This window comes from Juglans regia, chromosome 10 (genome assembly GCF_001411555.2).
Source record: "Juglans regia cultivar Chandler chromosome 10, Walnut 2.0, whole genome shotgun sequence".
NCBI classification, from domain to species: Eukaryota; Viridiplantae; Streptophyta; class Magnoliopsida; order Fagales; family Juglandaceae; genus Juglans; species Juglans regia.
The window spans coordinates 31,695,974-31,713,593 of NC_049910.1; the positions used below are offsets into that span (position 1 = coordinate 31,695,974).

Here is a 17,620-nt window from a genome sequence, read left to right on the forward strand (position 1 = left end):
CCTTAGTGGAGATGAGTCAATATAGACTAGAAATTGGACTGAAAAAAAAATGGCGGATGAGAGTAGTGGGGGTCCAACGTTGAAAGGGTATACAAAGTATAATGCCGATGAGTGTAGAATGAAGTTAGCTCGTATGGTTATCATAAATGAGCTACATTTTCAGTTTGTGGATGAGAGAGGGTTTCAATATGTTTTGAGGGGCCAATTAGTGGGTTTAGTAGTTTGCCTCATTACCAATACTTGGACTTCTGTCAAAAATTTTAATTATGTCTTTGATTGTTCATTTCATTAATTCTGATTGGATTCTTTGTAAAAAGATTATTAAGTTTTGTCAAATAAATGATCACAAGGGTGAGTCGATTGGGAAGGCCTTAGAGGCCTCATTAAAGGAGTGGAGGTTGGCACGAGTTTTGACAGTTTCGGTTGACAATGCCTCGTCTAATGATGTCGCCTTGGGATATCTGAAGACCTATCCTAGAGAGGCAAATAAGACATTATTGGGTAGTGAATATTTGCATGTTAGATGTTCTGCACATATCTTGAATCTAATAGTGACTGAGGGGTTGAAAGATGTCGATGACGCAGTTGTACGAGTTAGACTGGCTGTGAAATTTGTGAGGTCTCCTCCTTCTAGATTGGAGAAATTCAAGATTGCTACGAATATTGTGGGCATAACATCAAAGAAGGGTCTTTGTACTGGTGTTCCTACCAGATGAAACTCAACATTCTTGATGTTAGAGGCGGCCCAAGAATATAAGGGAGCCTTTCAATTATTGGGTAATGAAGACATTCAATATGTCAAATACTTTGATGAGCATGAGCGTTTAGGAAGGCCTAATGATGATGATTGGGAGGTAGTTGCTACTTTTGTTAATTTTCTCGGACTTTTTTACGATGTTACGTTGAAGTTATCTGCTTATTTGCACCCTACATCACATGAATTTTGTCAACAAATATGTAGGGTGAAAGAAGAATTAGACGACATGTGTAGGGGTTCCAATCTAAGGATGAAGGGATGGCATTGACCATGAGGGTCAAATATGACAAGTATCGGAGAGATTTGACTAGACTAAATATTTTGTCATATGTGACTGTTATTCTTGATTCTCGTCTAAAAATTTTAGGCATGTTATATGGTTCGGGAGTTGTGCATGATAAGGCATGGACTGATCTTATTGGTGAGATGGCCCGTGATACCCTTTATAAATTTTATGATGAGTTTAATGTAATTAAGGGTGGTGCTGCATCTACTACACCTACACCTACACCTACCCCAACACCTCCTCTAGACACAGGAGCAAAAAAGAAGCGTAGATTGGCATGGACTAAGATCCTCGTACATAATCTCACACTAGTCCATCAATCTACAGAGGTGGTTTCAGAGTTAGACAATTATTTGTCAGGAGATCTTATTCAAGATGATGATTTTGACATATTAGGATGGTGGAAGACAGCATCAAAGATTATTGTAGCAACACATGAGACGACTCAGACGATGTATACCTCCACTGCAATATCAATATGTGCTCAAGATTCAAAAGACTACCCATCCGGCCGCCCCAAATGTCACAGTCAAAGACCCAAACAACTTTCCTCTTTTTTTAAATTATTAATTTATTATAATATTGAAATTTGAATCAGATGTACGTATTATGTATTTGATTTGTAATTTTGTAATGTTGATACAATGTCCCTTGGACACTTTTTTCTTTGTAATTTTGTAATTGTTTAGACTTTCCATTTTATTTTTGTAATAGCTTAGTTATTATAATTATTTATTAGTTTATTAAGTAGTAGACTTGTAGTCTATACTAGTACTTCGTTAGAGTCTTAATTATATAAAATTGTATATGTATATATTATTTTTATTCATGTAACTTTTTTCTCTTTTAAACTTTTTTTTTTTTAAAAAAAAAAATTCTATTTTTATGGGCTCAAAATGGCCCAGAAGCTGGCCCATTTCAGCAGTTTTTGGGCCAAAAATGGCCTAGAAACCTCTTTTGGGCCTTTGGCCTAGTAGGGTGCAGGGGGCGGACGAAGGACCCCCTCCACCCGCACCCCGTTATCCGGGATCAGGTCCCCCATCCTGCATTTCGGGGGCAGGGGGTAGGGTCGAAAATCGCCACCCCGCCTCGTAGGGGGGCAGGTAGCACCTCAGCAGTTTCTGGGCCAAAAATGGCCTAGAAACCTCTTTTGGGCCTTTGGCCTAGTAGGGTGCAGGGGGGCGGACGAAGGACCCCCTCCACCCGCACCCCGTTTTCCGGGACCAGGTCCCCCATCCTGCATTCTGGGGGCGGGGGATAGGGTTGAAAATCGCCACCCCGTCTCGTAGGGGGCAGGTAGCACCCCTAAACTCATCTGAAGTCCCTAATTTCAACAATGATGTCATTGGCAGTAGATGCTAAAATGATTTCTTTAATAGGTCATGATGCTTTGGTTTAAGATCCTCTACAATTCTTTTATCTGAACACTTTCTATACTTCAGAAAAAGAGAGAGAGAGTGGTTGTGGATCCCACGACATGAAATGCGGCCTATAATTAGTGTGTAAATACAAGATTTTGGCTAGGACTAGGTGACTAGATGGATAAAGATTATTTGATGTTTTTGTAAGTTGGATGAATCTAAAACACTTTGATTTTATCTATAAACATTTGAAGTGTATCTAGAAGTTATTAGATAATATTTTAGATAAGTCAAGAGTGTAGGTATCTGAATTTCAAGGAGTCTGAAATTATCCTGAGAAGAGTTTGAATGGAAACTACATCTGCTAAGAAGACTTAGCGACAGGTGTCAACAACTGCTTCAGCAAAGGTTTTTACAAAAGAGTCCTTTTGTCAACAAAATCCTTCTATGACTCAAACTCTTAATAGACTCATTCCATCAGCAGAGTTCTGCTATAGTTAAAACTCTGACCAGATTATTTATGATGAGGATTTCAACTGGATGAATACTTAGTGTTGGACTTGGAGACATTGGATGGAGGTTTGAGTAATTGAGAATTTTCTAGTGTTTTCTCTCTTTCTCTCTCTCTCTTTGAGTGCATCCATACTCCATGTTTGAGATTGATTGAGTGATTTAGCTACTTGAGTTCCAATAGAGAAGTCAACATTTGAAGATCATCAGAGGTTCTGGCTATTACTATGGTAGAGGCAAACGAGACGTTTGTCGAGTAAAATAAGAGAGTAAATTAGCAAAGATTTTATAATTAAGACTTACTTCTACATAATTTTCAAATGAATAAAATTGGTTTTTCTGGATATAATTGCCTTGTAGGGTTTTACTTTTAAAGCGTTCTTTAAAAGGTTTCCCTTCATAATCAAATTTGGTGTATTGCACTTTATTACTTTATGTATTTAATTGATTATCAAATTATTTCATTATTGATCATTAACAAATTTGTTGATTGAATTAGTAGAACGTGATAATACAATACAGGAGTACTTGGGTAATTTCAGTGTGGACCACAACATTAATTGCAATAGAGTTCCACATGTTGTGTCTATCTTTCTCCTAATTATAGAAAGAGCATGGGAGGAAAATCAGAGTCGTTTTGCTTGCCAGGAGATCATTTAAGTTAGATGCAATAACAGAAACACATCAAAGAAAGAATGGCTTTGAAAGTGACTGTCAAAGCATTGTATGAATGTACAAAGATGCTGAAAGGGAACACAATGAGGTTGTAGAAACATTGCATGCTACACTGGAATGCTTCATTAATGACTTAAGAAGCGTTCATCTCTGTCTACACCACTCAACCTTTACTGGACTCTTGTACATGGGTGGTTAAAGGAAGTGTCTGAAAGGATGCAGGGTACAACTGAACTTCCTAATTGTTAAGGAAGTGTCTGAAGGATGCAGGTAATAAAAACCACTAACCGGCTGGAAGTGTTGTGTACTTACTTTCTGATCTATGAGATGCAGTTGACATCCTTCAAGAAGAGCATTGGCCTGTTCTACAAATATTCCTGATTCTTTCACGTTGTGCTGCCACTGGTAGAAAGGATTATGAAGGCACAAACTACAGAGATTGAGAAAACTGACACCCAAGTGTTTTCTGTGTACATTTCCATTGCATCGGTAAAAGAAAATCGAGTGCGGTTTTCAGCCCAATTTCGGAGGCGATCTGCCTCTGCTGCATATAATGCCCTTCCCTGCAATATGGTCAAAATCAGCTTTTACTAGATCGCAGACATAATTAGCTTAAAGAAATAAGTAGTTTTCACAATTGCCCAAACTAAAAACTGTACTGATAAATATTCAGCTAAAAGTCCAAAAAGTTCAATAGGATATTACCCTCTTTAATATAAGAATGCAAAGCTAACATATCTCTATGCACTATTTATGTGTCATGTCATATGACACATCATTTCTATTTAAAAAGTCACATCAACACGTCGTGGTGGATTATATGGCAACTCACAAATTGCAGATGGTCCCTATCTGCCTAGTGTGGTGTGTTTGGAGAAAACAAATGATAGAATTCTTTAGGAACACATGAGAAGATCCTCTGGATGTTAGACTAAACCCATAGTGGAGCACTTGAGCTGCAGCAGTGTAATGCATTCACGAAGTAATGAAGATTACCTGAGCATCAAACCAGCGACCCTGTCGAAGCCATGCGGTGACTAAAGCAAGCAAGATCCTAGGAGGAGTCAAGTAATTTATTGCCTTCCCTGTTCCCTTTACGACCCTCATCCTCGGAACTAAAGTTCTAGCAACTGTTTCGGGAAGCTCACAGATTATGTTAAACATCTGCTTATTCTGCACACTCGAGCCACTGCAAACCATAGAAAGCCATAGACGGTATATAAGGTAAGCGCAATATCTACAGATGGAAGAGCAGAAGCAACCTTTGAATCTAAAATTAAGTATACAAATTTAATTAGAAAATAGACGTGGATACAAGAAAACGTTGAGGCCTGTTAGGATGACATCAGAGAGGAAACTGAAAGGAATTATAAGCATTGCAAAAGGTAGGGATGCTTCTTGTGCACCTCAGGAGCAGATCTGTAAGAACCATGCCTGGAGATGCTGTGTGCACCCCAACTTTGGATCGCTTGCACTCTTTCAAAAGGGATGCTTGAAGCTGCCGAAGACCACACTTTGTTGACCCATAACTGCAAGTCAAAGGACATAAACTAATGAATATCAACACCAACCATGAAAACTTGAAATAGTTTAACTTCCACAAGCTCACTACAGAATAAGCTCAGTTCTGAGTGTAATAAAATACGAAAGAACTTACACAGCTGTAAGAGGGGTACTAGATCCCCCAGAGCCTGCACCATCCATGTTGAAAATGTGGCCCCCCTTATCCTGGTTCTTCATCACTTGTGTGGCTTCTCGAGTGCACAGAAGAGAGCCAACCAGATTTGTTGAGACAATCTAGCATCAGTTGGAGAGAGACAAGGAAAATCAATTAAAGCTCTAAGGTAAAACACCTCTTACCAGAATGGGTAAACTATTGTGACTGTTGGTAGGAAAACTAGGCAAACTATACAAGATATCTCAATAAGAAGTTTGAACCATAACATAAGAGGCAAGCAAATGATCCGTGTCTTCTTCCACTCACACACAAGCATCCGTGTGCACCCTTGGGAGTTGGGGGTTAAAGATAATTCTCAACATTAATTCATGTATAGCAGTTTAAAGCTTGGCTAACAACTAGTCATTCAAACAACGAAAACTAGCAATGTTTAAAATCAAGTCCTCTATCATTAAAGAGGCGATTCAATACCATAGCTCCTATTACTTTCAAAGAGCTAGCTAGGTTACTGAAAGGAGATCCTGTTCACTTAAATACAGCTACATAATACAGGAGAAAGTGAAACTTCTCAAATACCAGAACTTTTGTTTTTTTATAGGTAATACCAGAACCTATTAAAAAAATTCCTAACCAATTCATATATGAATACCTGTTTAATATCTTCATCAGAAAACTGCAGCAATGGTCTAAAACCTTTATTTGTGCCAGCATTGTTTATCTGCCGAATAGTACAAGTACAAATTGGAATATATAAGTAATTGATGGAACGGTACACAGTACAAGAAATGCCACATTACATAAAAGAATCTACTTAACAAGGAATATACAGGAATTGTGCTGGCATATGATAAAGACAAGGACATATGATAGGCAGTATTGTCAGAGGCAATAATGAAAGATAGGCAGTATTATCAAATCATCATCACCAATTCCACAAAATGCAGGAACCTTATCATAATAAGATGTCCATATCCAATTAATTGGCTTCTCATAACTGTAGTTTGTAGTTCAATGAAAAACAAAGTATCATTTCATATCACTTTTCATCTCATTCAAGTCTGGCATCATGACTACACAGGAGATGGTTCCAAAAGCATAAGAGTTTTGAGACAGAATAAAGATAACCATCTGACAATTGAGAGCCAAAACTCTAATGCCATGAGAAGTTTCAGTGTTTTAAGGTTTGAACCAACAATCTTTTGCAAAACCAACAATAAAATGGAAGTATAACTAGTGACGTGAAATGAAAATGCATAATATTAATAAAATGCTACTGTTACATCTGTCTTCTGCAACAATAGCTGCTAGTGACTGGTTAGCAACAAGAATCAATTGAAAAAGGTAACTTACTCACCCAAATGTTGATTGAACCCAGTTCATGGAGTGCAAATTTTGCCAATTTCTGAACATCATCGGGTTCACAAACATTACATGCAATGCCTACCACTTTTGCATGTTGCAGCCTTCTCCTGGACGAGTCACTTGCTGTGGCCATGCATTCCTTAAGGTTCTCCTCAAGCTCTTTGATAGTCATATCGACAGACTCAGGGCTGCCATCACAAGATCCATGAATGGAAGTGGCCTTTGTTAGTGATAACAGTGTTGGAATTAAAGGTGCATTATATAATAAAACCAATATCCTAGTTCTGAATACCACCTGCGAGAAGCAACAACCACGCGATCTCCTGAAAGAAGAAATTCACGAGCAAGAGCTTTTCCCAGTCCCCTTGTGCTGTACCAGACATTTAAAACATACAAAATTATAGACTTGTTACTTTTTCATCAGTGATAAGCAACTGGTAGCCCATCTGGCCAAATTGTAATCACACCACCCTATTATATTGTCCCAAGCCACAGGATCAGGTGATTTAAAAGTTGGGAGAAGGAAACGTCTACTCATACATTTTGAAGCATTAACACCAGATCAAATATAACATAGGTTTCAATCTCTAACTTCTTGACAAAGGAATACAATGACAAAAGTTCATGATAACGCGTCATTGTTGAGCCATACCCCTCCACACCAACATCAAGTGCACAAATGAATGGCATATAAGGACAAGCTTTGGGAAGTGACCGGGTAAGGCATTAAGCATTTATTATAGGATACTCCATTTAATCAAGCCCAGGGAGGGGGAGAGAGAGAGAGAGAGAGAGAGATTACCTTCCAGTTATGACAACATTACGTGGACCAGCACGACAATGTTCCTCTAGAACCATATTAGCTCCTATCATGGTTCCAGTAACAATTCCCCCAAGCCAGCTATACCAAATCAAAGTGTCCATCTGACTGTCTCCACCTTCACAAAATTACACAAAACTCAATTCTTATATATGGAGCATCTACAGATGTTCACCTTATATTAACGCATGCATTCATGTTCGCTAACCTGACAACTGAAATCCAATTGCAAGTATTGCTCCCGTGCTCATCATGGTTACCATATACCTTCCAATTTGGATAGCAACCTACGAGAGAGGGGGGTGGTGGTGGGAGGGTTAGTATTAGAGTTGAACATATAATCCCCATCGGCCACCAAGGAAAGGGCATATAACTAATTCATCAGCAAATAAAATCACTGATTGACCAAAAGCTTAATAAATAAATAAAGCAGTAAGTTTTACTTTAATTTTTTGGCAGCCGATATTATTTCTTCACCTCATCTACGGCTTGATTTTTTTTCTATTTTTTTTTTTTTCCCAAGCACGTGTACGCTTTGATGCTATGCAAAACCAGTTAACAACAAAAAATAACATTCTGATTCTTAAGGTTTTTGTTCCCAATAATGTAAAGTTTACCTTCAGTAAGTCCAGTCTCTTTTTAATTATTACCGCCAGAACTGAGAAAAGTTTCTCAAAACTCACGAATTCTATTTAATTATTAGTAAAACAGAAACGATCTTTCGAGTCATGTGCGTTTTGTTGTTCAAAAGGCTGAATAGCGGAGCAAAGAAAAACATTAACGTTAGGCGCCATTAAGTGGGAAAGTTTCGTTTTCCAAGTCGCAAGTAATGAAGTTTCAGGACTTGAAGTTTGCTATTCTTAACATTTTCATAGCAACCAACAGACTGGAAACTCAATCTAAAATAAAAACTCGGAAAATTGCCAAATAAGAGAAGAATTTTAAAAAACAAAGATACCATAAAGCGTATATAACTTACCAAGGAGAGCACCTTCTCCACCTTGGCCACAGCCGTGTTATACTCATCACCATCACGAGCCAAACCAAAACCACCCAAAATAGTAGTCTTGAAAGATTTCCAAAACCCAGTTCCGGTTTCGAGCTTACCCTCACTTTCCTTCAAACTCCGACACTTTCTAGCGCTTTTCACCACCCCCTCTTTCTCCTTATCAACTTCTCCCTCCTCCCTCCTAAAAGATCGGCACTGTTTCGAACACATCCCATTACCCGGACCGGATTGTCGCAACCCGTACAGGCATAAACCCGGTCGGAGCACGACGGGTTGACAACTCCTGTGGTGGTGCTTGAAGCAGTGCTCGAAGCTTTGTGGGAAAACGTGAAGCCTAGTTACTGTGGCCATGGCTACTGTAAACTGAAAATAATCGATCGATATTTCATATAAGAGCAAGCGTTCCGATATTTTCTGGGGTGTCTTTGATATTTATTATGTATTGTACAAAAGGCTTTCCTTTTTCTTGCGATAAAATTAGAAAAAAAAAAAACAACAATAATGATAAAATATCTGTGAGAGAGAGAGAGATTCGGAGGAGATCTGGAGGAAGGAGACGACGAGAGGACTGTGATGACCACACGTTAAAGCAACCTCATCACTATGTGGAATGACTGACACGTAGCATTCTGGTACGGTCGGGTGATCGGGAAGTGACGTTTCCTCTGGTTTAGAATTTTTTTGGAGAGAAAATTATTGCAGGAGTTGGCTTGATACTTTCGAAACTTGTTACAGTCAAATGCTGTCGTGAAAAAGAATTTGACAGCGATTAGTAGTAATTTTATAAAATTAAATTGATGTTTAATAAAATGAAATGTTCACATGGTTTAATTATAAAATGAATTATGAAAAAGTTGTAATTGTATTATATAGTAATATGCTTTTTCTTTCATCCCAATCTAATTAACTAATTAATAAAATTAATTAATAGGATATTTACTTATCGGGTTCCTAATGAATAAAACTTAAAAATGATTTAACCACATAAATTTTATAACAATATGAATTTATAAATTTATGTAATTTAATATTATAAGTTAAATTTTAAAATTATTTTTATTATAAAATAAATATAATTTATCGTATAAAATTATATTAATTTATTTTTATAAAATTTTTTAGTTGCGTTGATTACTGAGCCTGATGTGATTTTAATATGGTGTATTAGTTTTCTTGTTAAAAGAATCAATCTCATACATTACTCACGACAGAGGAGATTGTTAGCCTCGGTATTAAACTTTAAATTAAGACACTCTTTTAATATTGAAATTAAGGAAAGATAAATGATTTAGTCGTAAATAAATTATATAAAAATAAATTCATAAATTAATATAATTTAATGTAATAGGTTAGATTGTAAAATTATTTTTATATAATTAAATTGTAAAAACAAATTTTATTGTATAAACTCATAAAATAGATCTAACATGAGACATAAAATCATGTTAATTTGTGAGTTTATTTTTATGTAGTCTTTTTATGAGTATAGTACTTCTAATTCATCAATTTTTTTATGGTAACTTTGAAATACGATGTGTTATCCACGTGTAATAAAAAAATTAGGGTCTGGCTTGCCTTTGTTTAAAAAATGACAGGATATCTCGTGTTATAAAATCCAATGGCTATTGTTGCTTGTTGGCAAGCAAAACCTCTTAATTTTTTTATCTTTTATTTAATTTTCCTCCACTGTGGCTACCCATGTTGAGAATAAACTACCACCTTAATTTTAAGAGCCACCTGTTGATTTTTTTTTTTTTTTTTGATTAATTTTTTTCAAATTTTTACTACAAATAAATTTTAAAGAGACCAACAACAATGTCTTGTTTTTATTATATTATTTACGTGTTGATATATAAATATATTATTTATTATAAATATTAATATATATACATAAATGTCCTCCGCGTTGGCACTAGCTTGTAAAAATATAAATATTAAAAACAAAAAATATTATTGATTATAAATATTAAAAAAGAAAGAATTTTTCTAATAAATATTAAAAACAAAAATTTTTGTCCTCCACGCGGGCACTTACAATAACTTTACTCTCGTATATGTCTAAAATTCTCATCTCATCTCATCATTACATTTTTTTTAAATCTCCATATAAAATATAATAAACAATTCAATTTTTTCAAATTCCAATACACATTTTTCAAATCTCAAAACAATAATAATATTATAACATAATATTTTAAACTTCAAAACAAAACACAAAATTCTCATCTCACCCTCCAAACCTGCCTTTAGTACAATATTTCATCAACTATAATTTTCTCAACATGAAATAAAAAAATAAAATTGTTTATATTTATCCATTAAACACGTTAGTAATTAAAAAAAAAAACTGTCTATTTATCCATTAAACATAATAACTAGTATCAAAGATATTTATATTTTTTGTATTTAATATTTATAATAAATCATATATTTATATACAAACACATAAATATTATAAAAATTTCAAAAACATTTTCATTGGTATCTTTAAATGTTGGACTTTTAGACAGAATTGTGGTTTGATTTGACCAAAATGGGTGCCACGCGGGCTTCCCACAGTGGAGGAAAATTAAAGAGAAAAAATTAAGGGATTTGGCTTTCAAACAAGCAACGATAGCCATTGGATTTTATAACAGGAGATGTATGTTGTTATTGCAACAAGAGATAAGTCAAACACAAAAAACTAAAACAATAAGGGTAAAAAAAATTCAAACGCTATGAAAAAAACTTAAGAAAAAATTAAGTAATACTTTTTTTCAAGCAATTTTGTATCAAATTTTTAATGTTTAAAAAATCTAATCTTAAATTAATAAAAATTAAAAACTAGAGATGGTAGATAATGCAAAATGAATGTAATCATAATTTCCCAAACACACAACTTGAGTTCCGATCTTCAATAATATTGGCATATAATATATACTATATATCTTTCTTAAAATGGTCATAACACTACAAGAAAAAAGAGTTTTTTAAGTGCTGAAAATCGACGCAAACACATTCCAAAATCGCTAGTTGAAACTTATAATCATATATCTAATGTTTTCTTGGAAACTTTGTTTTTTTTTTTGTTGGGATTACGTACCTCAATCCTAATCAAATACATTTGAGACCCAAAAGCTTGAAATACTATATATCTCATTTATCTTAAAAGAGGCTATGTTGATATGAATAGTGAGATCAATAGTAATGAATAATGTTATTTTTTTATGCTTTTTAATTCCTTCTTCGTTTATTTTTGGTTTGAAGAGAGAGTGAGAGAGAGAGATAGTTGCCGTGAGAAATGAGTTATCCCAGGAGAGAGAGCTGCGGCGCGTGGAGGAGATTGGTGGTGGCTGGGTTGATCGCTGGCATGAGGGGGACTCGCCGGTGGTGGCGGTGAAGCTGGGTGGCCGCGTACTGTGGCGCAGTTAGAGAGAAATGGAAAAAACTCATTTCGATTGGGTTACCGTAGGGGAGAGATCGGTGGTGGTGGTTGCTGGGTTGGTCGTCGGCGTGAGGGGGACTCACTGGTGGTGGAAGTGAGTCTGGGTGGCGCGTACGGCGGCGCAACTAGAGAGAAATGGGAAAAACTCATTTCGGTTGAGTTACTGCAAGGGAGAGAGAGGGTTGCGCATGGGGGGGATCGGAGGTGGCTGGGTTGGTCGTCGGCGTGAGGGGGACTCGCCTGTAGTGGCGGTGAGGCTTACCGGCGCACGGCGGCGCTGGGCTGGGCTAAAGGAGGATGGGGCGTAGAGGAAGAATCGGGCCATAGGAGAGAGAAAGAAAGTGAGAAAAAAAATCACTATAATATTTATCACTATTATATATAAAAATTAAATAAAATCATTAAAATATTTATCACTATTATGTAAAAAATAGATTCTTTAAAGTGGATCTCAAATATACCAAAATTTTTTAAAGATATTATGCATATTTTACACACTTTAAAATTATATAAATAATTTCTCTTGTTAAAATTTAGAGATATAATTATAAGACTATAATATTTATCACTATAATAAATATTTTCTTTTGTTAAAATTTATATATAAATAATTTCTTTTATTAAAACACTGATTTAAACTAATTTAAAATTTAAATAATTAACATATAAATAACATATCATACATAAACTATCAAATTTAATTTATAAAATACTAATCTTCCATCATTAAATAAATGATGAAATTTTACTAAATATTTTTAAGAAATTAAAAACATATAAATAATTAGAGTTTTAACATAATTTAAATATGATAATATTTTTAATTAACTAAATTAGGAAAACGTGCGTGGGGAATAAGAGAGATGGAGAAATGAAAAGTGGGAGAAAATGTTAGTTTTTGGGTTTTAAATCTCAACCCTTCATTTTAAATTTGTAAATTTAATCAAATGGTAAAAGTTTACATATTGATTTAAACTAACATAAAATAGATAATTGAAATATAAATATTATAGCATACACTTAAAATCAACTTTAATTTATAAAATATTAATTTTTCATCATTAAATAAATGATAAAAGTTTACTGAACATTTTTAAGAAAAAAAAACTATCTAATTAATTTGAATTTTTAATATAATTTAAATTTCATAATAAATGATGAATATGAATAAATAGTAATTTCACTCTTATGTATTAGATTATTTTAATATTTGAAGTCACTTTATTTTTTTCTTCAATGTGGCAAACGTGTACCACTGCTATATATATATATATATATATATATATATATATATATATATATATATATTAATTGTTTTCAAAAGACAATATTGGAGGCCGTGTGGATACAGAAGAAGTTCATTCCCTTGTAGTCATGCATGCATGAGTACTGAAGTTTGATTACTAATCATAGCAAGCAACCTTTGCGTCCACGCACTGCAACGTACGTATATAAGTCTTTGAGAGATTATGTTACGTGTCAAAAATGAAACTTGATGAAGTTACATTGATTGTTGGCCGAAGATGATCACGTAAAGAAGAGGACTAGTGCATGGAGTTGCATGTTCGGAGGATTGTGGCGTTGTTGCGTGTACGTACAATTATCCTACTGCAAGCATACGTACGCTTTTGAGTTCTACACCCTGATCTTACTCTCACAATGATCACTAAGCACCGCGCGCACAATTACCACACGCACTCTCTCATCTCATCCCTTTGTGCACCGCCGCACAACCCACCAAGCACGGCACAATCTTGCCATCCTTTGTGCCGTTGCAGCCTAACCATGCTGCCCGGCCACCACCCATATCCTCCCTCCTATTCACTTTCAATCTCAAACCAAATGTAAATCTTGAATTTAATTTCTCTTAAGAGTTTCAAATATGATTAGTTTGTGATATGTATCATGGGTTATTCATGAATTTGGAGTTTTCTGTTTTCTTATTTGGATTGGGTTTTATTTTTGGAATGGGTGGCTCTTCTCCCCCTACTAAGGGCTCCTGCTAGTTGATTTTGGTTTTTTTTTTACTTGTATTTTTTTAACACTTTTAAATATATATTTTTTAAATTCACAATATTATTAAAAAATATTTACTTAATCATTAAGTTAAAAAAAAAAAAAAAACCAACCTTGCAGTAGCCCCAGCGGGAGCTACCAGCTACGAGAAGAGTAGCTTTTTCCTTTTGAAATTTCTATGCATGGGTGAAAGAATTGGAATTTCACTGGCGAAACACTTTTGTTAGAAGACACTGGACAAACGACTTGCAGTTTAAATATTTACTTAATCATTAAGTTAAAAAAAAAACCAACCCTGCAGTAGCCCCAGCTGGAGCTACCAGCTACGAGAAAAGTAGTTTTTTCCTTTTGAAATTTCTATGCATGGGTGAAAGAATTGGAATTTCACTGGCGAAACACTTTTGTTAGAAGACACTGGACAAACGACTTGCAGTTTAGACACTATGTAAATCTGCTACCGCATGTATTTAATTTCATTTCATGTGCATTTCCTTTGTATTTATATTTTACACATGTCATAAGGTTATTAGAACAAGTTGTTAGGCTGTTATATTCTTTGCTGTATATAATTTGTCCTCTACTTTAATGAACAGTACATAATTTGGGGGAAACCGATTGATCTTTCTTCTCCATCGATCTCTACTCCTCTGTTTTTTATTCTTGCCCAGAGCTCCATTTTTATGATTTGTTACATGGTATCAGCAGCTCTTGAGAAGCAATTCTAATGGAAAACGTAACTCCCCAAACCCCAACCCCTGAACCCCCACCGACATTTTCGAACCCTCATTTTCATCTACACTCGAATATCCTTCCCTCATATCTCAATCTCACTGATCCCTCAAACCCTTTCCGTCTTGATCATGGTGATAATTCGGCCATTACCCTCGTTCCTGAGCTTTTAACCACCGAAAATTATGCCACATGGTCTAGAGCCATGCGACGTGCTCTTTGAGCCAAAAATAAGCTTGGCTTCATTTCGGGTACCCTGTTAAAACCAACCTCCCCTACAAATCCATTACTTGATCGATGAGAAAGGTGCAACGATATGATTGTTTCTTGGATCCAAAACTCCATTAGTCCTTCTCTTAAATCATCTGTGGTCTTTGTTGATGATGCTAAGGAGATTTGGCAAGACTTGTCCGATCGTTTTTCCCAGCAAAACGGTCCACGAATTTTTCAGTTGAAGAAGGATTTAGCCAGTCTTCTTCAGGAACATGATTCTGTAAGTATCTATTATGGTAAGTTGAAATCACTCTGGGATGAGCTTTCCATTTACGATCCTTTTCCTATATGCACTTGTGGTATTTTGAAAACTCTTATGGATCGTCATCAGAGGGACTGTGTTCTTCAGTTTATGATGGGACTTAATGAGTCATATGCTCCCATCAGAGACCAAATTATGTTAATGGTTCCTCTTCCACATGTTACTAAGGTGTTTTCCCTCATACAACAGCAAGAACGACATTCTCAATTGACCTCTAATGTTTCTTCTACTCAGACCATGGCCCTTGCAGTTACGAAACCTTACCCTTCATCCAAATACCCTCCCAAACAAAACCCCAACTCCAAGAAGGATCGGCCATATTGCAATCACTGTAAGATTTCTAGCCACTCGATGGAAACCTGTTTTAAACTTGGCAATGTTGTTGCTCCAGTTTGCTCCACTGTAATCTTACTGGCCATTTTGTTGAGAAATGTTACAAATTAAATGGTTATCCACTCGACCATAAGTTACACGCCAAGCAGCATCCCCCTTCTATTATACTTGCCAATCAAACTTCATACTCTAATGTTCCTGGTGTGGACAATTCTACTGATGACCGGATTGGTTTGACCAAGCATCAATACCAGCAGTTGATGTCCTTGCTACAACCAAAGGATTCTTCAATAGCAGCCTCTATTCTCCACTCGGCATCACCATCCCATCCTCATTCCTCTTCTGTTCTTGCTTCACAAATGTCTGATATATATTCTTGTCTTTCCACACACACAGAGAGCACCTCAATTCATTGTTCCTCAAGTTGGATATTAGACACAAGTGCTTCAAACCATATGGTCTGCAGCAACACATTTTTTATAACCATTTCTTCCGCTGTTGCTTACTCTGTTAAGCTTCCAAATGGAAGTTTAGCTCCTGTAACACATATTGGTAATATTCAATTAACCAATACCATCATTTTAAGGGATGTTATTTGCGTCCCATCTTTCTCCTTTAATTTAATTTCTACAACTAAGTTGACGCATATCTTAACCTGTTGCTTGCTGTTTTTCTTTAAATACTGCTTTATACAGGACCTGCCTTCCTAGAAAACGATTGGGAAGGGTGAGCTCAAGCATGGTTTATACCATTTCATCTGTTCAAACATTTCTCCTTCAGCCCTTTCTTAATCTCTTTCAATCCACACACATTTTACTGCACACACCTCTATGATCAATAATGTTTAACCAATCTGACTTATGTCATTTTCGCTTAGGTCATTTATCAATTTCTAGGTTAAGAATGATTTCTGATCCAATTGTAAGCAAACATTTCACTGATGTTAATGAAAGTCCTTGTGTTATTTGTCCCCTTGCCAAGTTTCACAGATTATCTTTTCCAAATAGTGAGCATACTTCATCTAGGATTTTTGAATTAATCCATTGGGACTTATGGGGCCCAAATTCCACTATTGCATATGATGGCTCACGCTATTTCTTAACCATTGTGGATGATTTTTCTCGATCTACTTGGGTTTACTTACTTAATTCGAAACCAAAACTTACATTACTTCCTTTTATAATTTGGTGGAAACACAATTTGGACTCAAAATTAAAATATTAAGTGATAATGACGCTGAGTTTTGTATGACCAATTTTTTCAATGAAAAAAGGCATAATTCATCATAAGAGTTGTGTGCAAACTCCTCAACAAAATGACATTGTTGAAAGGAAGCATCAATACTTGCTAAATGTGGCTAGAGCTTTGCGGTTCCAATCTAATTTGCCTCTTACATACTGGAGTGACTGTATTTTAACAGCCACCTACATTATAAATCGGCTTCCCACTCCCATTTTACAAAATAAGACTCCATTTGATATTCTTTTTCATAAGAAACCCCAATATGCCCATATGAAGGTTTTTGGCTCTTTATACTTTGCAGCCACCCTCTTACATGCTAGAAAAAAATTTGATCCTAGAGGTCGTAGGTGTGTTTTTCTAGGCTACCCTTTTGGCACCAAAGGATACAAATTATTGGATCTATCCTCACACCCCATTTTCATTTCAAGAGATGTACATTTTCATGAGTCCATTTTCCCTTTCCACCAAACATCACAACTTTCATCCACTTCTCATTCACAGTCATCTTTATCTGTTTTTCACCCCCACTCTTATACACCCATTTCTGACCCGCCTCCCACAGCCACTCTTTTCACATCTTCTCCTCTACATCCCGCACATTCTACATCATCTCATACTCTAATCCCATCCCCACCACTGCCTACTAAATCCTCAAATTCACCCACCCCTCCTAATCATTCCCTACATGCACCTAGGAGGTCTACCAGAATTTGAACATCTCCACAGTATCTCAAGGACTATCATTGTTCTCAAATCATGCTTAATCTCCCTGCACAATCAGTTTCCATGGATGCACCTGCTATTAGTGGTAAGTTTTTTCCCTTAAATAATTGCTTATCTTATCATAAATTCAGTCCCCATTTTCTAGCTTTTACTACTTCTA

At 35.7% G+C, this 17,620-nt stretch overlaps 2 protein-coding genes across 2 annotated transcripts; one reads left to right on the top strand and one right to left on the bottom strand.

Moving 5' to 3' along the window:
- Nucleotides 1-3,598: 3,598 nt before the first annotated feature.
- LOC109018516 (probable chlorophyll(ide) b reductase NYC1, chloroplastic) lies at nucleotides 3,599-9,015 on the bottom strand. The gene is made up of 10 exons (XM_019000677.2): nucleotides 8,429-9,015; nucleotides 7,658-7,736; nucleotides 7,432-7,567; nucleotides 6,925-6,999; nucleotides 6,622-6,817; nucleotides 5,917-5,985; nucleotides 5,247-5,386; nucleotides 4,996-5,118; nucleotides 4,586-4,778; nucleotides 3,599-4,152 (listed from the first exon to the last, which is right to left on the bottom strand). The coding sequence occupies exons 1-10, from the start codon at nucleotides 8,807-8,809 to the stop codon at nucleotides 3,976-3,978; spliced, it is 1,569 nt and encodes a 522-aa protein (XP_018856222.1). The 5' UTR covers nucleotides 8,810-9,015; the 3' UTR covers nucleotides 3,599-3,975.
- Nucleotides 9,016-14,943: 5,928 nt separating this feature from the next.
- On the top strand, nucleotides 14,944-15,606 carry LOC109018339. The gene has a single exon (XM_019000492.2). The coding sequence runs from the start codon at nucleotides 14,944-14,946 to the stop codon at nucleotides 15,604-15,606; it is 663 nt and encodes a 220-aa protein (XP_018856037.2).
- Nucleotides 15,607-17,620: the final 2,014 nt, after the last annotated feature.